Here is a 25333-nt window from a genome sequence, read left to right as displayed (position 1 = left end):
TATAGTTTAGTTGTAATTCTGATGTGGTTGTGGGAGGGAGCGAGTACTCCAATTACCTATACCGCCATCTTGACCGGAAGTTCCTGATTTTAAATTTTCTTATAGAAATGTCTGTGAGTTATCAATCTGTAGTTTTACAGGTTATAATTTTTTTTATTTTTCAACTACAGTGTAAATTTAATTATAGTTGTGATTTGGGAGGTAAGGTTTTATTGTTAAAATAGTATTTCCAGTGCAAACACTTATTTTCTTTGATTCACAGTGAATATACATTCAATGAACACAATGTTCCAAGCATCATATTTGAGTTATATTGTGTCTCTGATTTCTTCCCATAAAAAGTAACAATCTACTCTACCTACTGAAGAGACACCAAAAGCACTATTAAGTTTAAGTTCAAACATCAACCTTTGTCTCTAACAAAGTTGTTTCTTTTATGATAGCAATCATCCAAAAGAAGAATGGTAACCATCAAATTTAATTTTTAAAAATATTGCTTCTGCATTTAGAAGAAATAAGTAGTGAAAGACCAGGACATTAATTAAGAACTATGGGATAAAAACAAACAACTTTGAGTTATACTTATTATTTTTTATAGTAATTACAAATACATTGTCAAACACCCTATAAGCAGCTTAGATTTAGCAAGCTTTTATAATGCAACAGTGAGGTGTGCGAGACTTTGTCTTTCAATATTCCTCAAGCACGTATAGAGTTTTCCTGGGTCATAGAAAAGTGATAGAAACAGGAAGAGGTTTGAGGTTTCTGTTTGAGGTTTTTTCTTTGTGGGTTGTTTTTTTTGTTTTTTTTAATGTGTGTGTGGGTCTGTGGTTTTAGGTTTGTTTATTTTAGGGAGGGTTGTTTTTTTTTTGGTTATTTTTGTTTGGTTTGGTGCTGTTTGCTTTTTTGTTTTCTGGCATGCTTTTAAATGGAGTTAATTAACACAAGAAGTTAAACAATATATATCAAATCCCTACCACATGCAAGGCATTGTTCTAAACACCTACTTACATTATCTTTTATTGAACAATTCTTTGGGATAGATATTATTGTTCCATTACATATATGAGAACACTGAGACGTATTACAGTTAAAATTTGTCAAAACACATACAAACTAGTAAGAAGAAGAGCCAAACTTAGAGATGTGAATCTAGATCTGCATCTATACTTAAGCTTTCAAAGATGATTCTTCTTCACTAATTTGGGGGAAAAGATTTGAAACAGAAAATTGGATCCGTCTACCATTAAGTGATGAAGTTAAAAGATATATCCTAAACTAAACTGTATTTCTTTTACACCATAGCAATGAACTAAAGATGAAAAATGAACAATACAACATGAAATTTAAAAAAGAATTTCATGTACAACAGCATCAAACAATAAAATACTTAGGAATAAATTTTTGAAAGAAGTACAAGAGCTGGATCAGAAAACTACAAAACATCACTGAAAGGACTGATTTGGCTCTGGCCAGGTAGTTCCGTTGGTTGGAGCACTGTCCTGATGCAACAAGGTTGAAGGCTCAATCCCTAATCAGGGCACATACAAGAGTCAATCAATGAATGCATGAATGGGTGGAACAATAAAAACTGATGTTTCTCTCTCTCTCTCTCTTTTTTTTATATACTTTTTTTCTTTATTGATTTTAGAGAGAGAGGATGGGAGGAGAGGAGAGCGATAGAAACATCGATGAGAGAACATCGATCGGCGGCCTCCGGCATGCCACTCACTGGGAATGGGGCCCACAACCTGGGCGTGTGTCCTGACCAGGAATCAAACCGGTGACCTCTTGGTGCATGGGTTGATGCTCAACCAGTGAGCCACACGGGTCAGGCTCTTTCTCTTTCTTTCTCTCTCTCTCTCTCTCTCTCTCTGCCTCCCATCCTCTCCCTCCTCTCTATCTCTCTCAAAACAGTAATTTTTTTTTTTTAAAGACAAATTAAACACAATTGCTATAAAAATCCCAGCTATTTTTTGGCAGAAATTGATAACCTGATCCTAAAACACGGGGACTCAGAAAAGCCAAAACAGTCTTGAAAAAGAACAAAGTTACAGAACTTATACTTAATTTCAAAACCTATTAAAAACCTACTGTAATCAAATATTATAGAGCTGGCATGAGAATAGGTGATAGAATTGAGAGTCCAGAAATAAATGGTCAGTTGATTTTCAAAAAGGGTACAAAGACCATTCAGTGAGATAACAGTTTTCTTTTCAATGTATAGTGTTGGTAACACTGGATCACCATGTGCAGAAGAATGAATCTGAACCACTACCTTACACAAAAAATAACTCAAAATGGATCAACAACCTAAGCATAAGGGCTAAGAACTTAAAACTTTTAGAATAAAGCATAAGGGTTTGTAAACCTTCATGACCTCGGATTTGACAATGGATTCTAAGATACACCAAAAGCATAAAGAACAACAACAACAAAAAAATAGGTAAATGGACTTCATTGCAAAACTTTTGTTTGCAACAAAAAAGTAAAAAGACAACCTACAGGATGGAAGAAAATATTTACAAATCATATATCTGATTAGGAGTTAGCATCCAGAATATTTAAATAATTCCTAAACTCAATTAATAAAAAGACAAATAACTCAAGAAAAAAATGGTCTCCACTCAAACTATCCCAAAAATTCAAGAGGAAGGAAGACTTCAAAACTCTTTTTATAAGGCCAGCATAATCCTAAATCCAAAACTAGATTAAGACACTATAAAAAAAGAAAACTACAGGCCAGTATTCCTGATGGACATAGATGCCAAAATCCTTAACAAAATATTAAAAATTGGATCCAGCAATACACTAAAAAAATTATTCACCATGACCAAGTGGGATTCATCCCAGGGATGTAAGATTGGTACAATGTTCGCAAATCAATAAATGTGACACACCACATAAACAAAATGAAAGATAAAAATCATATGATCATATCCAGAAATGCTGAAAAAGCATTTGACAAAATCCTGCACCCATTTCTGATAAAAACGCTCAGCAATGTGAGAATAGAGGGATCATATCTCAACATAATAAAGGCCACATATGAAAAACCTACAGCCAACATCATACTCAATGGGCAAAAAACTAAAAGCATTTTCCTTAAGAATAGGAACAAGACAGGGATGCCCACTTTTGCCACTCTTATTTAATACAGTACTGGAGTCCGGCCAGTGTGGCTCAGTGGATTCAGCATCGGCCCATGGACTGAGAGGTCCCAGGTCAATTACCAGTCAGGGCACATGGCTGGGTTGTGGGCTCAATCCCTGGTGGGGGTTGTGCAGGAGGCAGCCTATCAATGTATCTCTTCTCACTTCAATGTTGCTATCTCTCTCTCCCATCTTCTCTCTTTCTCTCTCTCTGTGAAAAAAAAAAAAAATCAATAACATAATACTGGAAATCTTAGCTACAGTAATTAAAAAAGAAGAAAAATAAAAGGACTCCAAATCAGAAAGGAGGAAGTGAAACTCATTATTTGCCAACGACATGATATTGTACATAGAAAATCCTAAACACTCCATCAAAAATATACTAGATTTAATAAATGAATTTGGCAAAGTAGCAGGATACAAAATTAACATCCAGAAATCTATGACACTTTTATACACCAATAATGAACACTAAGAAAGAAAATGGAAAAAAAAAAAAAAAAATCCCATATACCATTGCAACAAAAAAATATATAAAATACCTAGGAATAAACTTAACCAAGGAGGTAAAAGATATGTTCTCAGAAAACTACAGAACATTGCCGTGGCCAGTTTGGCTCAGCAGTTAGAGCTTCAACCTGTGGTCCAGAGAGACCCAGGTTCGGTTCCCACTAAGGGCACGTACCTCGGTTGCAGTTTGTCCCCGGCCCTGGTTGGGTCGTGCAGGTGGCAGCCACTTGATATGTTCCCTTCACATCGATGTTTCCCCCTCTCTCTCTTCCTCACTTTCCCTCCCACTCTATCTAAACAAAAAAATGTCCTCGAGTGAGAAAGAAAAAAAAGAAAAACTACAGAACATTGAAAAAAGAAATAGCCCTGGCTGGTTTGGCTCAGCAGTTAAAGCGTCTGCAGTCTGGAAAGACCCAGGTTCAGTTCCCGCTAAGTTGCAGTTTGTCCCCGGCCCTAAATGGGTCGTGTGGGTGGCAACCACTCCATGTGTCCCTTTCACGTCAATGTTTCTCTCTCTCTCTCTCTCTCTCTCTCTCTCTCTCTCTCTCTCTCTCTCTCCCCCTCCCTCACTCCCTCCCTCCCACTCTATCTGAACAAAATATCGAAAAAAAATGTCCTCGGGTGAGGATAAAAAAAAAAAATTGAAAAAAGAAATAGAGGAAAATGTTAAAAAGTGGGAACATATACCATGTTCATGGATCGAAAAAATCAACATCCCTTAAAATGTCCATACTACCCAAAGCAATCTACAGATTCAATGCAATCCCCATTGAAGTACTAACAGCATATTTCACAGATCTAGAACAAATACTCCAAAAATTTATATGGAATCAGAAAGAACCCGAATAACCACAGAAATCTTGAAAAAGAACTAAGTGGGAAGGATCACAATAACACATATCAAGTTATATTACAAAGTCATCATAATAAAAACAGCCTGGTACTGGCACAAGAACAGACATATAGATCAATGGAACAGAACAGAGAACCCAGATATTGACCCAATTAGTATTGGGTCAATATGCACAATTAGTATTCGACAAAGGAGGTAAGAGCATACAATGGAGAAAAGACGGTCTCTTCAATAAATGGTGCTGGGAAAATTGGACAGCTATATGCAAAAAAATGAAACTAGACCACCAACTTATACCATACACAAAAATAAACTCAAAATAGATAAAAAGACTTAAATGTTATTCATGAAACCATAAAAATCCTACAAGAAAATTAAGGCAGAAAAATTTCAGACATCATATGCAGTGGAATTTTCACTGATACATCACCTAGGACAAGAGAAACAAAGGAAAAAATTAATAAATGGGACTACATCAAACTAAAAAACTTCTGCATGGCAAAAGAAACCAGCATCAAAATTAAAAGGGAACCTACTCTCTGGGAGAACATATTTTTGCCAATGATACATTGGATAAGGGATTAATACCCAAAATACTTAGAGTACTCATACAACTCAACAAAAGGAAGACAAACAATCCAATTTAATAAATGGGTAGAGGCCCTGGCCAGTTTGGCTCAGCGGTTAGATCATTGGCCTGCGGTCCAGAGAGACCCGGGTTTGGTTCCCATTAAGAGCACGTATCTTGGTTGCAGTTTGTCCCCAGCCCTGGTTAGGTCATGCGGGAGGCAGCCACTTGATGTGTAACTTTCATGTCGATGTTTCTCTCTCTCTCTCTCTCTCTCTCTCTCTCTCTCTCTCTCTCTCCCTCCCTCCCTCTCCCTCCCTCCCACTCTATCTGAACAAAAATTGGAAAAAAGTCCTTGAATGAGGATAAAAAAATGGCAGAGGACCTGAATAGACATTTCTCCAAACAGGACATACAAATGGTCAGGACACATGAAAAAATGCTCAACAGCCCTGGCTGGTTTTGCTCAGCGGTTAGAGCGTGAGCCCACGGACTAGAGAGACCTGGGTTCGGTTCCCACTAAGGGCTTGTACCTCGGTTGGGGTTTTCCCTGGCCCTGGTTGGGGTCGTGTGGGTAGCAGCCAGTCAAGGTGTCTCTCTCACACTGATGTTTCTCTCTCTCCCTCTTCCTCCCCCTCTCCCTCCCACTCTTTCTGAAGATAAATACAGAAAGGTCCTTGGGTGAGGATAAAAAAAAGTAAAGAAAAACTGCTCAGCATCTCTAATCATCAGAGAGATGCAAATTAAAATTACTATATGATACCATCAGAATGGCAGCCATCAACAAATCCTCAAACAACAAATGCTGGCAAGGATGTGGAGAAAAGGGTACTCTAGCACACTGCTGGTGGGAATGCAGACTAGTATAGCCACTATGGAAAATAATATGGTGTTTCCTCAAAAAATTAAAAATGGAACTGCCATTTGACCCAGTGATCCTACTTCTTAGAACGTATCCTAAGAAGCCTGAAACACCCATCAGGAAGAATATTTGCACCCCTATGTTCATAGCAATGCTATTTACAATTGCTAAGATCTGGAAACAGCCCAAATGTCCATCAGTAGATGAGTGGATAAAAAAGGTGGCACATATACACAATGGAATACTATGCTGCTGTAAGAAAGAGAGATCTCTTGCTTTTTGACACGACATGGAGGGACCTGGAGAGTATTATGCTAAGAGAAATAAACCAATCGGAAAAGACAAATACCACATGATCTCATTTATCTGTGGAATATAATGAACAAAATAAGCTGATAAACAAAAGAGACCTAGAGACATAGAAAGGAGTACGGTTCAGACTAACAAATCTCAGAGGAGGGGAGCAGAGGGAGGGATGAGATATACCAAAGAACTTATATGCATGTATGTGTAACCAATGGACATAGACAACAATGCTGGGAGGGGGTGGGGGAGTGGGATTGGGTGGAGGGTGTCTAGAGGGGAAAAAGAAGAAATATCTGTAACAAAAATAAATTAATAAAAATTGCAAAAAAATTTCAATTAAATTTTTTTAAAAATGGAACATAATGAACAAAATAAGCTGTCAACCAAAAGATATCCAGAATCATGGAAGTAGAAAACAGACTGACAAACCTCAGAGGATGGGAGGTGGGAGGGGTGGGAAGAGATAAACCAAAGAACTTACATGCATATATGCACAACTAATCGACATGGACATTAGGCTGGGGAAGACAGGAGGGGAGTAGGAGTGGGAAGGAAGGGGTCAATGGGGAAAAAGGGGGGACATCTGTAATACTTTCAACAATAAAGAAGAATATATAACAAACCTAACAATACAAAATATGTAAGGCAAAAAATGACAGAATCACAAAGATAAAATGACAATTCCACAGGCTGGAGGAAGATTGTAAAAAATTCCTAGATCCTTTGGTTCCTTAAATTCAAATTTCTACATATATCCTCCAAAACTATACAGATCAATAGCAAAGCAAATAAAATCACATAATCCCTGCCCCCCACCACACACAAATGGCAAATGAACTCCAGCCCAGCCAGTGTGGCTCAATGGATTGAGTATCACCCCATGGACTGAGAGGTCCCAATTTGATTCCTGGTCAGGGCACATGCCCAGCTTTCGAGATCACTCCCCAGTAGGGGGCGTGCAGGAGGCAGCCAATCAATGTTTCTCTCTCACATCAATGTATCTCTCTTCTCTCTCTCTCTCTCCCTTCCTCTCTCTAAAAAAAAGAAAAAATCAATAAAACATTTTTTTAAATGGACTCTGCACCCTTCAAGAAAAATAGACAGAGATTTGAATAGACACTTCCCAAAAGAAGTGGCCAATAAGCACAACAAATTATTCTTAACATCATTAGTCATCAGGTAAATGCAAATCAAAACTGCATCGAGATCTCGTTTTACACCGACTAGGTTGGCTAAAGTTAAAAAGACAGACAATAGCCCTAGCTGGTTTGGCTCAGCGGTTAGAGTGTTGGTCTGCAAACCAGAGAGTCCTGGGTTCAATTTCCGCTAAGGGCACATACCTCAGTTGCAGTTTGTCCCTGCCCCAGTTGGGGTTGTGTGGGTGGCAACCAGTCTATGTGTCTCTCTCACATCGATGTTTCTCTCTCTCTCTTCCCCCTTCTCTCCCTCCTGCTCTATCTGAAGATAAATGCAAAAATGTCCTTGGGTGATGATAAAAAAAAAAAAAAAAAGACAGACAATAACAAGTATTGAAAAGAATGTAGAGAAACTGGAATCCTCACAATCCTAGTGGGAATGTAAAATGATGCAGTGCCTTAGAAAAGAGTTTGTCAGCTCCTCAAATGGTTAAAATAGAATTACCATGTGACCCACCAATTGGGATATGTCCAAGAAAAATTAAAACATGTCTACACTAAAACTTGTATATAAATGTTCATAGCAGCATTATTCATAATACAGTTAACCCTCTGTATCCATGGGCTTCACATCCACTGATTGAAAATATTCAGATAAAAAAGTTATGTTGCAGTCTGAGGAATACAGTAGACCCAGACACATGGAAGTAGGGCACAGACTGACATCCCTCAGAAGAGGGGATGGGGGGTGGGGGGGTGGGAAGAGATAAACCACAGAACTTATATGCATGTATGCATGACCAATGGACATGGACAACTAAGCCGGGGACGGGGGGGGGTGGGTGCCAACGGGGTAAAAAGGTAAAATGTCTGTAACAAAAAAAAATAAATAAAAATTCATTAAAAAAAATAAAAATAAAAATAAAATTAAAAAGTTATGTTGTTACTAACATGTATCATGTAGTTAAGCCTAGGACAGTTACCTCTAAACATATGTAGACTTTTTTTCTTGTATTTCCTAAACAATGCAGTGTAACAATTATTTATATAGCATTTACATTGTGTTATATATTATAAGAAATCTAGAGATGATTTAATGTATACAGGTTATATGTGCACAGGAATATGTGCACAGGTTATATGCAAATATTATACCATTTTATATAAGGGACTTGAGCATCCTGGGATCTTGTTATGTGTAGGGGTTCTGGAACTAATCTCCCACAAATACCAAAAGATGAGTATAACCAAAAAGTAGAAAAAAATCCACATGTCTATCAACAGATGAATAAACAAAATGTGGTAAATAAGGTATACCCTTATTTAATGAAATAATATTCAGCAATAAAAAAGAATGGAGTACTGATACATGTTACAACATGCTTGAGCCTCAAAACAAAACAAAAGAAACTGTGCTAAGTGAAAGAAATCACTCACAAAAGACAACACATTATAAGTTACATTATGTTAAATGTCTAGAATAGTTAAATTCAGAGACCGAAAGTAGGTTATTGCCAGAGGATGAGAGAAAGGCAAATAAGGAATGGTAATGGGTATGGGATTTCTTTGTGGGGTGATGAAAATGCTCTAAAAGTAGATAATGGGGATGTTAGATATATAGTGAGTATACTATACACAGGGAATTGTACACTAAAGAGATTAATCTATGGTAGATGAATTGTATCTCAACAAAGCTGGGGTTTTGTGTGTGTGTGTGTGTGTGTGTGTGTGTGTGTTTTAATCCTCACCTGAAGACATTTTTGCATTTTCCTTCAGATAGAGCAGGAGGGAGAGAGGGAGAAACATCAATGTGAGAGAGACACATCGACTGGTTGCCCCCCACACGACCCCAACCAGGGCCGGGGACAAACTGCAGCCAAGGCACGTGCCCTTAGCAGGATCAGAACCAGGGCCTCTCTGGTCTGAGGGCCGAGGCTCTAACCGCTGAGCAAAACTGGCCAGGGCAACAAAGCTTTCTTTTTTTTAAAGATACTTTTTAAAAACATCAGTCATGGGGACGTGATGTACAGCATGGTGACTATAGTTAATAACTGTATCATATATGAGGAAATTAAGAGAGTATATATTAAAAGTTGTCACCACAGGAAAAAATGTATAACTTTGTGTGGTGATGTTTATTAGACTGTGGTAATCTTTTTATAATATACACAATTATCAAATCATTATGTTGTACACCTGAAACTAATAAGTTATATGTCAATTATATCTCAGGTTTAAAACTTTAAAAAATAACATCCACACAAACTACAAAAATGCCAGCCACACTGAGACAATAAAGCACCTAATTTTTCAATACTTACTCAGATACAATCTCAACTCCTAAAGTCTTGTCTTCCTATACATTCACATTTTGTCAGTGAACAAAAAAGAAACTAATAAAATGAAATCAACTATTAAAATTCAAAAAAAGTGAAAAAACAGCCCCTGAAATATCAAATAATGTCCAATCAAACTATTCTATTTTAGCACTGACTCTGAACCAAACAAAAATCTCAATTTCAAAATATCACATACAGAGGAGAAATATTCAGAGGTTTAAGCAAATTTCCAACTTTTCTGAAATACATAGTAATTCAGATTTGCTTTGATGAAAATGTAAATAATTACCTGCCTCAAAGGAAGAAAAATACTGTAAGCCTAGTGTTCCCAAATGATAGAGAGAAAGAAACATGCTTTTTTTTTTAATCCTCACCCAAGCATATTTTTTTCCATTTATCCTCAGATAGAATAGGAGGGAGGGAAGGAGAGAGAGAGAAATATCTACGTGAGAGAGACACATCGACTTATTGCCTCCCGCAGGACCCCAACCAGGGTTGGAGACCGAACTGCAACCAAGGTACGCGCCCTTGACCAGAATCGAACCTACAAGTCTTTGGTCTGCCAGCCAACTCTCTGACTGCTGAGCCAAACTGGCCAGCGCAAAACATGCATATTTTAATTCAGAATTTTGTTTGAGAATTAGTTTTAACCTAGCTAGGGTATACATAGTTGATGGTTTATACTAAGCAATGTACACCCTGCTCTGCCTACAACATACTAAAAACAAGGCATTATAAACAGTCACAAAAGTTATGTTGGGACCTGATAAAAATTACATTATACGGTAACCTGACAGTCATTAATCTCAAAAAGCTCCTGAAAGTGTCTCAAGAACTATTTTGGAAGCACCCTAAGTCATTTAGTCTTCCTACAAGTATTTATTGACCATCCACCACGTCCCAAGCACTGCACCTGGTACCAGGATGCCATGGTGAGCTATAAACAGAACAGGTCCCTCTGCTCACAGGAAGATAGTGCTTGCCAAATTTGCCTGATCACAATAATTTGGGAGCTTGTTAAAAATTCAAAATCTGCTTGCATGCCTTGGAGAGTCCGTGGGCCTGGGGTAAGTTGTGACGCCTGTACTTTCGTCAAGCGCTCGTATGATCCAGGCTGTTTTGAGAGCCCCATGCTCAGGGCCATCCCATCCCATCCCATCCTCCAGCAAGATGCCACACCTCCAAAGTCCATTTCGCTAAGCATCCTTCACCCTGACCAATATCCCAAACACACCATGAAGCTGGGGTGGGTGTAAAGCATTCCGAAATCACTCCGTACTAAGCCACTGGCAGACTTGCTTCCTTCCTGGGTCGGACAGCTCACTCTCTGAGATTCCACCAGGATTGTCTACACCTGAGCCTCCCGCAACTGTGCCGACACCTGTCTCCCAGCGGCTGCTGTCTACCTCTCCCATGGGCCCGGATTTGGGGCCTGCCGTCCCGAAAGAACGAAGGTAAGGCGAAGGCGCCACGTGCATTAGGCGCCGACTGTATACCGCTCCCCGAAACTGGTCGTGCGCACACATACTCCCGAAAAAAATGAGGCGCACAAGCGATACCAGTTCCCGCCGCCCAGCGATGCAAGGCGGGGCTCGAACCCGTACGGCGGGGCGGGTTCCGCCTCGCGGGCTCTCGTCAGCCGCCGAGGCCCGGCCCGGCTCGCACCGACGGAGTTTCACAAAGAAAGTCTCCCGGCCCGCGCCCCTCACGCACTCACCGGCGCCGGCGGCGACTCGGGCTCCCGCCGCCTACGGCTCCGTGCCGGGGTCGGCCCCGGGGTTGGCTCGAGCGCCGGCGGCGGCGACTGCTCCATCCCCACGGCGCCCGGGCCGCGTCTGCCTCGAGCTAACGGTCCCGCCAGCTAGGCGCGCGCGCCGGCTCCGCGCGCCATGTTCCCGCCGTGCCGCGCGCCGCCGCGGCAACCCACACCAGCCCCCGCAACCACGCACGCGCGCACTCGCTGCGCCCGCTCCCCGCGCGCCTCCGCGCAACCCCACCACCACCACCACCGCGCAAGCGCTCACTCGCCGCGCCCCCTCCCCGCTTGCCCCGCCTCGTGCCCTCGGAGCCGTCCGCTGTTCCCGGCGTCGCGCCCACCCCCTCCGCACCCGTCCGGCCAGGCTGGAGTGTTCACCGTCATGGGTTCGCGCGGCCGCCTGCTGCACTGAGGACGACCCCAGGCCCAGGTTCCTTGGCCCCTTCCCGACACTGCACCTTTTGCTTCACCGCTGCACGGGGCTTGGGGCCAGGAGGACCAGGAGGGAATTACCCTCAAGAAATGCTGGGCGAAAGATATCTCTAAAATGATGAGATCCCCGTCGTGAAGGTGTGCAAGCACGTGCGTGAGCAAGAAGCATAGTGAATGCCCATGGCTCTGGGAGATCCAGACTCCATGGAGACCCTGAGTTAAGAGCCCCGCATCTCCACTAACCTTTGAGTGATTCAAGTCCGGTACCCCGGGGGTCTGTTTCTCCTTAATCAGGAAGGTCCGACAACTAAGGCCTGTTGGGAAGACTCAATGAAATAATCCAGATAAAGTGTCAACACCGCGCCTAAAACGTGCCAAGTGGTAACCCAATGACAAGACCTCTTAAATATATTTGTTTAATGGTTTAACGCAAAGGGCTCTTGAGAAGGGAAATCTCAGTTCAAGTCTTGCCTCCACCTGTTACAAACTGGGAAAACTTGAAGCGGTCACTTGACCCAGTCAGAGCCTTGATTTCTAATCTTCAAAGGGGAGAGTGGCAGTAGTAACAGGCCAAGTTGAGATGAGCTTTCAGATGAGCAGGCATGTCCCTGAGCACAATGCCTAGCACACACCAAGCTCTCCAAGCTTCACTAGTATAACTCCAGCCCTATCCTTCCAAAACTCCTAAAAGTTTAATGAAAAGTATTCTGCTCCCAAACCCTGTGGTATAATTAGCTGGGAGGGGTTAACTCAACCTTGGAGCTGGAAGGACTGTTACTTCCCACATCTTTGCTTTCCATTCTCAGCCCCAAACCCCTCTGAAAACCCTAAACTTGGCAGAAAAACAGGAGTAGAGAATGTTTTCCCTAGTGGGGGGTGGGGGTGGGGAGTCTCCAAGTGTCTCGGAGTTAGTAAATGGTTGAATGAATTTATTAGTCTGGTCTTTTCCAGATACAAGTGACAAAAAAAAAAAAAAGCCAACTCAACCGAAGTAAAACAAAAAAGGGAGCCTATTGAGAAGTCCTGGGGCGGGGCCTCATTACAGGCATAGCTAGATCCAGGTGCTGAAACAGTAGCCTGTCTTTCTCCAATCTCAGTTCTGCTTCCCTGAGATTGCTTCATTCTCCTACATTTATTTTCCCATAGTGTCCCACACTCAAGAAATGTTGGGCGAAAGATATCTCTAAAATGATGAGATCCCCGTCGTGAAGGTGTCTGACCTACCTCATATCTGACCGGGAAAGCAAGAGCTTCCTAACAATTCCCTCCAAAGTTTCAGTGTTAACTTTCATTGCACCCATTGCGGTCACATGCCCTTGCCTGAGCCAGTCACAAGATTGGCCAGACCTGGCTATATGGAGCCCCTCTAGGAAGCAGGCAGGGTTAACCCCTCCTGAAGGACATGGGGTAGGGGCAAGTAGGGAGAGAGATGCCTCCCCTAGACAAAAATAGGGATGCAGTTAGCACAAGAGGCATCAGGTACAGGACTGGCACAAATAAGAGCTGTCCACTGCACCATCACCTAGGCATAGAGCAGGTACACCATGGAGCAAGATGCTTGTTCTTCAGAAGGAAGTGGCAGTTACTTCAGCCACTGGGAAATGCCCCTCTACCTCTGCTCCTACCACTCACTCTAGGCCTGGCATTTCTCAAATCTGCTTTGTCAAAGGTATCTTTTTTTGTTGTTTTTATTGATTTTTTTTTTTTTTAGACAGGAAGGGAGAGAGGGAGAGCGAGAGATAGAAACATCTATGTGAGAGAGAAACATCAATCAGCTGCCTCTTGCACACCTCCTGGGGATTGAGCCTGTGCAACCTGGGCATGTGCCCTGACCGAAATCGAACCTGTGTCCTCATGGTGCATGGGATGATGCTCAATCCACTGAGCCACACCGGCCAGGCATGTATGACTCTTTTTTGTTTTGTTTTGTTTTTATCTTCACCTGAGGACATTTTTCCATTTTTTGTTCAGGTAGAGTGGGAGGGAGAGAGAGGAACAGAGAGAGAGAAACATCGACGTGAAAGCGACACATCGAGTGGCTGCCACCCGCACGACCAACCAGGGCCGGGGACAAACTGCAACCAAGGAACGTGCCCTTAGCAGGAACTGAACCCGGGTCTCTCTGGACCGCAGCCCGACGCTCCAACTGCTGAGCCAAACCAGCCAGGGCTGTCAAAGGTATCTTAATTATCTACCCATCTTATGTGCCCTCCAAAAAGCTAAACAGATATTTCTCTGCTCAAGAACTTTCTATGGCTTCTTCTGGCTACTTATGTGGCCCTCCCACCTTTAATGATGGAAGCCAACACTGATGGATTCCTTACCACCTATGTGCCAGGCATTTTTAATAAACCTACCACTGTATCCTCATGAACACCATATGAGGTTAATACTCTCATTGCACCCATTTTGAAGTAACTTGCCCAAAGCCAAAGTCAGAAAATGCAGAAAACTCTGATTAGCACAGTATTGCTCCTACCACCAATGTGTCATCCATTTGCTCAATTTTCAAAATCTTGTGATCATCTCCAGCTGGGGCCAGTGGAAGGCACTCTACCAGGTAAAGAGCCTCTAAGGACCCCTTCAGCTTCCATAGTGGAGGTCAGGCAGGCAGACACTTACTTTATCATCTCCCACTCCCCCCATGATTTCATGGGGTAGGGGGACCCCCAAAAATGAGTGAAGTTATAAAATGAATGTTGGGTGGCCCCAGATCAGCACCTGATACCTCTCCATTGATGAGTCTATTAGTTTCCTATGGCTGCTATAACAAATTAGCACAAATTGGGATGGCTAAAAACACAAATTTATTCTGATAGTTTCACGTGGCTAAAGGTGTAAGGACTGGTTCCTTCAGGAGGTTCTGAGGGACAATCCATTTCCTTGCCTATTTTCAGCTTCTAGTGAAAGCCTGTATTCCTTGGCTTTTGGCCTCTTGCTCCATTTTCAAAACACTTCACTACATCTCTTCTGATTGATTCTGACTCCTCTTAGGTCCCTCTTAAAAATAAAATAAAATACATTGTAATGACATTGGGTCCACCCAGATAGGAAAGGATAATCCTCCCATCTCAAGATCCCTAACTGCAAAGTCTCTTTTTCTATGTAAAGGAACATATTCAGAAATTCTTGGGATTATGATGAGGACATCTTTGGGGGACATTAGTCAGCCTACCATGGTAGGTATAATCAGAGGGAGCTAATACAAAGTGCTCTGGAAACAGAGAAGGGCTGATGGACTGCCCCAGAGGGGAAAATGCCCTAAGAAACCATAGCCTTAACATTAAATATTCAAATGAACTAAACCCCATCTAACTTGGCAATCTCAGCCACATTCCTTTAAATATGAAAACCACCTAAATCCCCATCTAGTCCCCAGGCACCACACCAGTCAAGCTTCAGAATGCTTGCACACCCTTCTAATGGAAATTACCAACCACTACCTTCCATTGCCTGGGACAACAGCTGTGTGCTCCTGACCCTGTCCTGACTGGCTCACCAGTGGCATCTGCACCAAGGCACTCAATTTATGGCATGGCTAGCAAGCTACAATGTGGCCTAGCATCAACCAAAGTTATAAGAGAAGGAAAATGAGTGGATCAAAGAGACAAGAGGAAGCAGCCATTAGAACTATCTGGGGTCCTGATGATTCCCAGATCCAGCCATCTGCAACCTTGAAAACAAATCCCCTTTCCCATGAAGTAACTTGAATGGGACTCCTGTTCTTTGCAACCAAGGTGTCCCAACTTCCAGATCATGGGGCTGTACCCACCTATAATTTAACACACGAGCATTCAAGATTTAGACATCAGTCTCTTTTGAGTTTTATCAGAGTCAACATCCCTGAGTCTAATTAAATATGAGACTAAGGAGATGAAGAACATTAGAGTCAAAAAGATCTGGGTTGGGTCCCAGCTCTGCCACTAACTAACTGTATGACACTGGACAAGTCACCTAAACACAACAGTGGTCAGGGGATCTAGCCCATAGAATCACTTTCAGGACTAAACAAGCCGAAGGGAGGGGCTTCACTTAGGGCCTCCTTAGTCACTGTTGGGTCAATAGGACACACCCTTATCTGCATTTCTAGAACCCAAACCAAAAACAGATACCATAACTCATTTTACAGAAATGTCTGATAGGCCTTAAAGTCTTCTCTATCCCTTTTATTATGAATATCTGCTGCAGAAATATCAATACTTGGTTACAGGCTCTGCTTGGTATTACACATAATACAGCTGATGTGCCATGTCCCCTTCCTAAAATCAGGAAAATAATGAATTTTACAACTTATCTAGTTCTGTATCTTTTTGTTTTTATTGTGGTAAAATACAAAATTTAACACCTTAACCATGTTTAAGTATATATTTCAGTGGGATTAAGTATTCACATTTTTGTACAACCATCACCACCATCCATCTCCAGAACTCTTTTCATCTTGCAAAATAGAAACTCTCTATCCATCAAACAATAACTCCCTACCCCAGCTCCTGGCAACCACCAATCTACTTTCTGTCTCCAAGTCTGACTACTCTAGGTACCTCATATAAATGGAATCATATATTTGGCTTATATTCCTGAGCATAACTGTGGACCTGTATCTTTAAGAGGGTGAGGATGAGAATTTAAAACAGGCCCATGGTATATGCACCAAGGTACCTACTGTCTCAGGAAGACTTTGGCAGCCAGTCAGTCTCTACACACGCCACCCCAACTTCACAGTGCCCCTTTCTCTGCAACTTTCTACAGAGCCTTTAGAATTTGTATGCATCTCCCCAGGCTGAGATCGAGGACATATCCTGAGAAACCTGGCTGGTGACGGCCAAGGTAGTGTGCCAGACAAAAGGCACATGATTTCACACACACACACAGAAAAAGGCATGCAACTAAAGAAGATCATCAAGCTGAAGCACGAAGCCCAGGTTCTATTAGGTTTTTCATTGTGTATTGATGACTTCAGAAAAGTAGCTGTTCCCATAATTAAAACGCAAAGTCAAAAAGAAAATGGCAGCAGAGTCAAGAAGTTACATTTCTTTCACATTCAACCAGTGTTCACGAGACAGCAGCACATACAGCCAGGCGCTTTGTGGTGCCAGCATCCTCCGGCTCCCCTTCAAGGAGCCGCTTTCGACTTGTAGAAGGCTGGAAAAAAGGAAAAGGGAGAAGTGTTCAAATAAAACCACTGGCTTCTTTAAGATTATCAAAGTTTCCCAATATGCTCCTAGTAAATTTGGAGCATTTCATGTGAAACTTCTAGTACACCAAAAATTACTGTCATCCTCACTGACATCAGAGTCCCCATCTCCCCCAGACTCAGACATGCTCTTCAAACTGACATTTCTCTCTCTATGGCTTTGAATCGCTCAATATATAATGACAATAAGCAGCATAACCAGCTTCCTCTTGGCCATCTTCTCCTAAATTATGAAGTTTAAAGAGATGACAATACTTTTCACTGGGAGCCCCAAGTCTTGCTCTTTTGTGGGAAGACCGTCTTTTTTGTGTCTTTATTTTCCCATTTATAAAATTGCGAGGGAAAAGTGGAAAGAGGAGTGTTATTCACCAGAAGAGGGTGGCACAGGAATGAATAATATTAACTTATACTTACAAAGAACTTTGGAGGAATAAAACTATAATCAATAAATCATCAACCATTCACCCAAATTTTAAAATTTCAAAAGCTTTCAGTTTGAGCCTCTAATACAGTCTTTTAATCTTGCCTTACAGGAGACTTCTTGAATGACAATCCCTAGCTGTACTTCTCTAATGCACTAAGCACACTGTTCATTATTAAATCTTCTAAGAGTGCTAGAGCAGATAGAGCTGAAACAGCATATCTACTACATTCAAAATCATCATCCTTGTTCATTGGCCCTTTAAACTTAGCCTATATTTAATGACCACCATCTGAAATACCTGGGCTGGGAACTGGGGTAGAGCAGTTGACTTATTTTCTTCAAAAAGCAAATTTTGAAATTTTTTCTTCATATCCTCATCCTATGAAGAAACAAAAAACATAAGTAGGTTGTGTTTGAGGAGAAGCTCCTAGAGAGACAGAGCTGGGAAGCCCCTGGAAACAGAGAAGTGAGCAAAGACGTCTGATCTGTCAACTGAGTGGCATGCCCTTACTGAAGCTCTAGGAGGGAAAGGACCATGTGCCTTCTCGTCTAATCAGTAATCAGTGCTCAATCAACACTGGCTGGATCAAAACCACATGCTTAAGAGCTCTTGGCGGGTCAGAACCACAGACCTAAGACTTTTAGAACCAGCATTCCAGATCCCGACAGAGATGGCAATCAGGAGGCCAGAGGCTGGGGCTGACTCCATGCAGCTCCTCAGCCTTTCCAGGAGGTCGCCCCCTCCCCCTGCCAGTTACTGGGGCCATCCTAACAAACCAACACAGCACCCTAGGAAAATTCACTCAGCAAGTGCTGTACAAGTCTCCAGAAGGATTTTCAAGTCCACAATATCCAGAGCTGGGGTCTAATGAAAAAGAAAGACAAGTGAACAGGCCAAAGCATTAAAGATGTTTCTTGCTACTAGAAGGGGAAGTGTGGAGTGGGGGTAGGGAGTGTACACAGAACTCCCACCTCACCTGCTCACTTCTACAGCTTCAAGGATTTGCATCTGGCAGCCCTGACAGGTGACCTGGTGCCACTCTCCCCATCTTCAGAAAGGTGAAATATCCATGACAAAGAACAGGTGTGAGCTTTGGGACCAGCTGGAAGCCCAGCATAGTCACTATAAGTAGTGTGTACAGAATACAGACCCAGAGCTGCCTGATTCCAAAGCCCCATGTACTTTCCCACCCAACCTCCCTTCCATTCCCCCTACTAGGCCAAGTGTACCACGGGGGATAAGGGGATGACACAGGAGTGAAGGACTCCAATATTCAGCAATTTGATGGTTATAGAAAAATTACAGTGCTCGAGGATTCATTCACCTGTTCTGCATCTAGTAGCTAGAATTACCTGCTTCCACTACTCTTATTTCTTGCATCACTCAGTGTGGCACCCCACTACCTATCTGAGACTGCCAAGTTCATCTGGATTCCACTGTACACTGTCCCTTAGGATCCCACTTCTCGTGCAGTATCACTCTCAAAGGTCCATCCCCCCTTTTTTTTTTCGGTTGTACGTGCCCCTAGCAGGAACCGAACCCGGGACTCTCTGGTCCGCAGGCCGACGCTCAACCGCTGAGCCAAACTGGCCAGGGCTCAAAGGTCCATCCCTTATTTCCTTATTTCTTCCTGTACCTTCTCATAGCCTCCATCAGGAATGACCTCCTTGCCTTCCTTCCTGCCCGTCTACCTCACCCACCTTCCTTATTTACTCAGTGAACAATATTTCCCAAGCACCCTTATATGTCAGACACTGTAAAAACACAGTAGCCTTCATATCAGAGGGACTCAATCAATGTTGAAAATGCTGTCCCCCATTGTTATGGACCAAAATTGGAAACAGGGCTTTTAAAGAGATAATTACAAGTTAAAATGAGGTTGTTAGGGTGGGGCCATAATCCAATGACTGGTAAACTCATAAGAATAAAAAAAGAGCCTGGCCGGTGTGGCTTAGTGGTTGAGCATGGACCCATGCACCAAGAGGTCACTGGTCAGGACACATGCCAAGGTTGTGGGCCAAATCCCCACTGTGGGGGACATTCAGGAGGCGGCCGATCTATATTCTCTGTCATCAATGTTTCTCTCTCTCCCCTCTCCCTTCCTCTCTCTATAAATCAATAAAGAGCCCTGGCCGTTTTTGCTCAGTGGTTAGAGCGTCAGCCTGCGGTCCACAGAGACCTGGGTTCAGTTCCTGCTAAGGACATGTACCTTGGCTTCAGTTTGTCCCCGGCCCTGGTTGGGTCATGCGGGTGGTGGCCATTCGATGTGTCCCTTTCATGTCGATGTTTCTCTCTCTCCCTTCCTGTCTCTCCCTCCTGCTCTATCTGAATAAAAAAAATGGAAAAATGTCCTTGGGTGAGGATTAAAAAAAAAAATCAATAAAGAAAAATAAATTTAAAAAAAATTTTTAAAAAAGAGTCCAGCCAGCCCTGGCCGGTTTGGCTCAGCGGTTAGAGCGTCGGCCTGCGGTCCGGAGAGACCCGGGTTCGGTTCCCGCTAGGGGCACGTACTTCGGTTGCAGTTTGTCCCCGGCCCTGGTTGGTCGTGCGGGTGGCAGCCACTCGATGTGTCCCTTCACGTCGATGTTCCTCCCTCTCTCCCTTCCTCTCTCTCCCTCCCACTCTATCTGTACAAAAAATGGAAAAGTATCCTCGGGTGAGGATTAAAAAAAAAAAAAAAAAGAGTCCAGCCAGTGTGGCTCAGTGGTTGAGCACTGACCCATGCACCAAGAGGTCACATGTTCGATTCGCGGTTAGGGCACATGCCCAGGTTGTGGGCTGAATCTCCGGTGGGGGACACACAGGAGGCGGCCAATCAATATTCTCTCTCATCAGTGTTTCTACCTCTTTCTCTAAAATCAATAAAGAAAAAAATATATATATATATAAAATAAAATTGTTAAAAAAAAAAAAGAAGACGACACCAGGGGTATGAACGTACAGAGAATAGACCATTTGGGGACAGAGAGAAGGCAGGCACCTACAAGGCAAGGAGAGAGGCCTCGGGAGAAACCAAATCTGCCAATACCCTAAAATAGGACTTCTGGCCTCAAGAACTATGAGAAAATAAATGTCTGTTGTTTAAGCCACCCAGTCTGTGGTATTTTCTTATTGCAGGCCCAACAAACGAATATTCCCATATCATCCCCAGGTGACTCAATTTTTAGACACCTTTTACACCATGTGAACCTGTGGGTACCTAAAGCCCCATAGGTAGTGGCCCCCTTTCATTTTATTTTTTTTTTATTTTTTATTTTTTTATCCTCACCCGAGGACACCTTTCCATTTTTTGTTCAGATAGAGTGGGAGAGAGAGAGGGGGAAAGAGAGAGAGGGACACTTCGAGTGGCTGCCACCCGCATGACCAACCAGGGCCGGGGACAAACCGCAACTGAGGCATGCGCCCCTAGCGGGAACTGAACCCAAGTCCCTCTGGACCGCAGGTCGACACTCTAACCACTGAGGAAAACCAACCAGGGCGCCCCCTTTCATTTTAGGGATCCCCAGTACTCTGCATGTTCTACTGCTACCACATGTATCACACTGCTCTGTAGAGATTATGTCAGAGTTGGCCCCACCAGACTGTCAGCTCCCCAAGGCAAGGACATATATTATTCCTCTTTGCAACCATAGTGCCCTAACAGATACATGAGCTCATTAACTATCCTCTGAAAGAATAAGTGCATGAAGGCCCTGGCCGGGTATCTCAGTTGGTTAGAGCATTGTCCCGATAAACCAAGGTTGCGGGTTTGATCCCGTCAGGATACATACAAGAAGTAACCAATGAATGTATAAATAAGTGGAACAACAAAATCGGTGTTTCTCTCATTCTCGCTCTCCCTTACTCTCTCTCTCTCTCTCTCTCAAATCAATTTTTAAAAAGTAAAAAGAAAAAAAGAATAAATACATGAAGAAATGAAACGACACTGGAATGCCCCTCATGTGGCAGCTCTTCAGTGCAGCCAAACAGAGCTGACCATAAGCTATTTAGGCCTATATTTAAATCAAGTCATCAATAAGCAATAATATCTAAAAAGAGTTTTTTATCTTAACATATCAGAGGTAGTAGTGTGTATCCATAAATATCTTTTCTTTGAAATGTTCACATCTATTCAAAAATATAAACTGTAATAGTGCCTCAATGGCAAGGAGGAAAGAATCCTCTATTTCAGGAAGTAAACATGAGGCAAAAAGTGGATTTAAGGGATGCTCCCAAAACTGGATACTCTGCTAATGACAAAACAAACCAGAACTCATATTCCCAGTGCTCAGTCCAGTGCCAGACCCACAAAACCATTTGGTTTCCTCAAGAACACTGAATTTTCCCAAAATAAAACATAAACTATCACTAGGAGACGATTTATGTGAGCAATTTGCATCCTAGTCCTCATTCGATGTTCATTCCACCTTCTGCTACGAAAGAGTACTCAAGTGAGACCCCTGTGGCCGGGTTGAACTTCACCTTTCCCTCGGCTGTTAGTAAGTTTTCTTTTGAGACAAAAGGTACAAGAAAAATAGACTATGCTTGTTCATACATTTTGGGCAGATGCAAACCCTGTTCCCAGGCCTAACTAGGCAGCTCCATTTTTTTTCAAGACTAACACAGCTCCCTCTACTTCCACATCTGGCCCCCAAGAGTTTCCCTCCTAGGACACATGAAAAGAGCCAAGAGGCATGTTTTTCTTTTTCATCAAAATTAAACCCCAGCATAGGAAGGCACCCTTTGTTTCCAAATTCCTTTTCTCCAGGGTCTGCTGCTTCAAATCTGTGTGGTCTATTGAGTGCTAAATCATCTGACAGATTTCTTGAGGAGGGGAGGGACGGACACTGCTGTTTCCAGGGCAACATCCCAAATCTACTTCTTAACCATTTCTTTTAAGGATTTGTTGTTCTCAACCTGAGCTGACCTGAGCCAAACTGTTAGGTGTGGAGGGTTGGAAGAGAAAAAGTATGGGGACAGTCTTCCCAGAGTCCCAGAAGCACAGTGCTGAGACTGGATCATTAAATTCTCCACGCCATAGGAAACAGAGATACCAAATGAAAGTTCACAGAAAGGGGTGTGGCTGTGCTGAATGGAACTGCACTTAAACTGAAATCCATCAGAAAGCCTGCAGGATGCTGTAGCTAATTCCTAAACCAAAGATTACCCCAGCAAAGCCACAAAGGACTTCCAACTCCAGCAGCTGGAATGAGGTCAGCGCATAATCTAATGGCAACCACAACTCCCAGCAGGGACACAGAGGTAATGCACACTTGAAAGGCACAGGTGACAGTATGCTCTAATGGCATGCTTACTCTCCAGGAACAAGTAGGACCCTTTATATCCAGTCACTTGGGCTTAAGAGATAGTTAGATATGCCCACCCCCACCCTGGGGAGGCTGCCCTCCCCCTCCAACCCCTGCTTCCTTGATTTAAAATTGAAGATGGCTGGAATGCAGCCCATCCCACCTGTTTGGAGTAGAGGTTTGAGAGAAGGCGGGAGCACAAATGGGAGTGGAAGTTCAGAATTAGAACAACCTCTCAAAGGAACAACAGCCGAACTGCAGACCCAGGGAAGCCAAATAGAACCAAGACAGGCCATAAAGTAAGTTTGTCCATCCAAGAGCCATGAATCAAGTTAAAAAGAGGTTGCACCCAAACACCACACCAAGACACTCCCTCACCCACACACACACATATACACATACCCCACACACCTAAAGACTAATCTAAAACAGCTGCATTAAACAGACCCAAAAAGCAAACGCTGGGTTTCCATCTTCTTCAGGGCTGCCCATGTATTTTACGCTATGAGGCATTGTCCCATACCCACCTGAAGCCACGGGTGTTTTAAAGCTTCTTCTGTCGTAAAACGTGCCTTTGGATCTACTACCAACAACTTCTTGATGAGGTCCAGAGCTAAAGCAATAAGATAATTTGGTAAATCAGAGTAAGAAGGGTAAATACAATCAATCAGCAAAATTAAAGTATGTCAGAATCACAGGCCAACATCCAGAAAGAGGGGTGGGGGGCTGAGGTCATCGAGGAATCAGCAGGTACAATGGACAGGGCCCCCTAATCCTCCTCACTCTTGTATTCATCAGACTACTCTGAGAACACCGGGAATGACCATCTCTCCCTGATCAGACATCACAACCTCTTAGCTCACTGTTCCTTCTCTCAATGCTGGATACAAGTTCAAACTAATTAAAGCTGAACTTCTACCCAGTTCTAACACTCAGGATGCAGAGCCAACTCTCCCTGAGACCCACAGATTGATGGTGAGAGTTCCTCAGGCAGAGAGAGGCTCCTGGAACTGCAGGCTTGGCAGACACAAAGCTTGATGGCCAGCAACAAGTGGAGGCTGGCTTGTATACTGCAACAATATTATTCCTTAGACACTAACATTTAACACAATCATCTATGTTACATTATTTGTCATTTAGTTTTAGTTTTCTACTTTTTTCTTTTGAGAATTACAAAGTTACACATTTAAATTCTTAAACACTAAGTAACTACTTACTTTATTCTTGCATGCTTATTTACTGAAAGGAAACCTTGTAACTAAAAAGTTACTTATTATTTGGCACACTTAAATAAGGTACCAGGCACTTGTGTATGTTACATTATTTAACCCTTGCAAAAAACCTTTAAGGCAGGGGTTTATTGTGTCCCCTTTACAAATAAAGGAGACTCAGAGAGTTTAAGCAACTTGCCTAAGGTCACATAGCTAGGAGTAGCAGACCCAAGACTTCAGTCTAGATTTGCCTGGCTCTGGAGCCTGTGTTCTTAATACCTTCCGTTGCCTCTCAAATGGTGCAGAACAACAGGAAATAAGAACAGAATTGACAGGAGAAAAACATAATAGAATTTGAAAAGAAACTCTCCCACCACAGCACACACACGGTTCAGCAAACCATAAATTCTTAACCCTTTCGTATCCATACCCTTCTCTGAGACCTCTGCCCAGACTTCGGGAATGAAGTTGTATTTTCCACTGGTGATCTGATCCTTCAGTGACACTTGAGTCTTATGCTCAGAGAAAGGTGGATACCCACTAAGGCTTAATATTGGTAGAGAGAGAAAGGAAAAGAAATCAAGTGGCATTCTCAGTGGCATTCAGATATATAGATTTTTTTTTCAGCATAATGAAAATTTAAAATTGTCTATAAATCAATGGCCAAAAAAGTGACCTAAATTAAACACAAGCCCTCTACCTGGATATGTTTCTGATTGCACCTAATTAATTCCAACCAGACTCTGAAGCAATGAAAACTTTTCTTACCATATAAAAAGAATAACTCCTAAACTCCAGCAGTCCACAGCACGGTTATATCCAGCAGTCCCAAAGGAATGAAGAACCTCGGGAGCCAAGTAAGTAGGGGTACCACATAAGGTTTTCATGAGAGAGGTCTCCCCCAATATCTTGGACTGCCCAAAGTCAGTAATCTAAAAATAAAGACAGAGAGAAATTTTAAAATAGCATAAAATGAAAAGATTAACATAGTCTGCCAGTCCCAAAAGACATGCAGGTTAACTCGGTTTCAATCCTACAGCTCATGTCTGATGTTAATCTGGAATCTACAAATTCGTGTCTAACTTAAGGCAATTCTGGGCTTTGCAAGTTACTCAATTTTGCTTAAATTCAAATTCCTGAGCCAAGAAACCTCAAGGCCCGGGCTTTTTTCCAACTTATCTGTGTTCTCTATAACCTTACAAAAGGTTTATAACTCTTATCACAGACACTCCAGGATTCTTATTAGTTTTGCATGGTTCTTCTTAGACCCCAGTTTCTCAACCTTGGCTGCACACTGGAATACC

The 25333-nt window shown here is 42.5% G+C and overlaps 2 protein-coding genes across 4 annotated transcripts in view; both read right to left on the bottom strand.

The window, feature by feature from the left end:
* Window positions 1-11539, bottom strand: part of LOC118640269 (tetratricopeptide repeat protein 28-like) — a 46609-nt gene extending 35070 nt beyond the window's left edge. The window contains exon 1 of the mRNA XM_036277218.1: window positions 11444-11539. Within this exon, the coding sequence (XP_036133111.1) occupies window positions 11444-11539 (96 nt within the window). The remainder of the gene's footprint in view (window positions 1-11443) is intronic.
* Window positions 11540-16904: 5365 nt separating this feature from the next.
* CHEK2 (checkpoint kinase 2) overlaps window positions 16905-25333 on the bottom strand; it is a 43087-nt gene continuing 34658 nt past the window's right edge. The window contains exons 11-15 of one of the 3 annotated variants that reach the window (XM_036276390.1): window positions 24798-24961; window positions 24460-24575; window positions 23346-23431; window positions 17831-17911; window positions 16905-17056 (exon numbers count right to left, since the gene is read on the bottom strand). In XM_036276390.1, the coding sequence (XP_036132283.1) occupies window positions 16967-17056; window positions 17831-17911; window positions 23346-23431; window positions 24460-24575; window positions 24798-24961 (537 nt within the window). In that variant the 3' untranslated portion in view covers window positions 16905-16966. Of the gene's footprint in view, window positions 17057-17830; window positions 17912-23345; window positions 23432-24459; window positions 24576-24797; window positions 24962-25333 lie in introns of those variants that run through there. The other 2 variants (XM_036276391.1, XM_036276392.1) reach the window with 2 other exon arrangements.

Source organism: Molossus molossus, unplaced genomic scaffold (genome assembly GCF_014108415.1).
Source record: "Molossus molossus isolate mMolMol1 unplaced genomic scaffold, mMolMol1.p scaffold_m16_p_22, whole genome shotgun sequence".
Lineage (NCBI taxonomy): Eukaryota > Metazoa > Chordata > Mammalia > Chiroptera > Molossidae > Molossus > Molossus molossus.
Note: the sequence above shows the minus strand (reverse complement) of the source record. Positions and strands in the feature narration are given on the sequence as shown.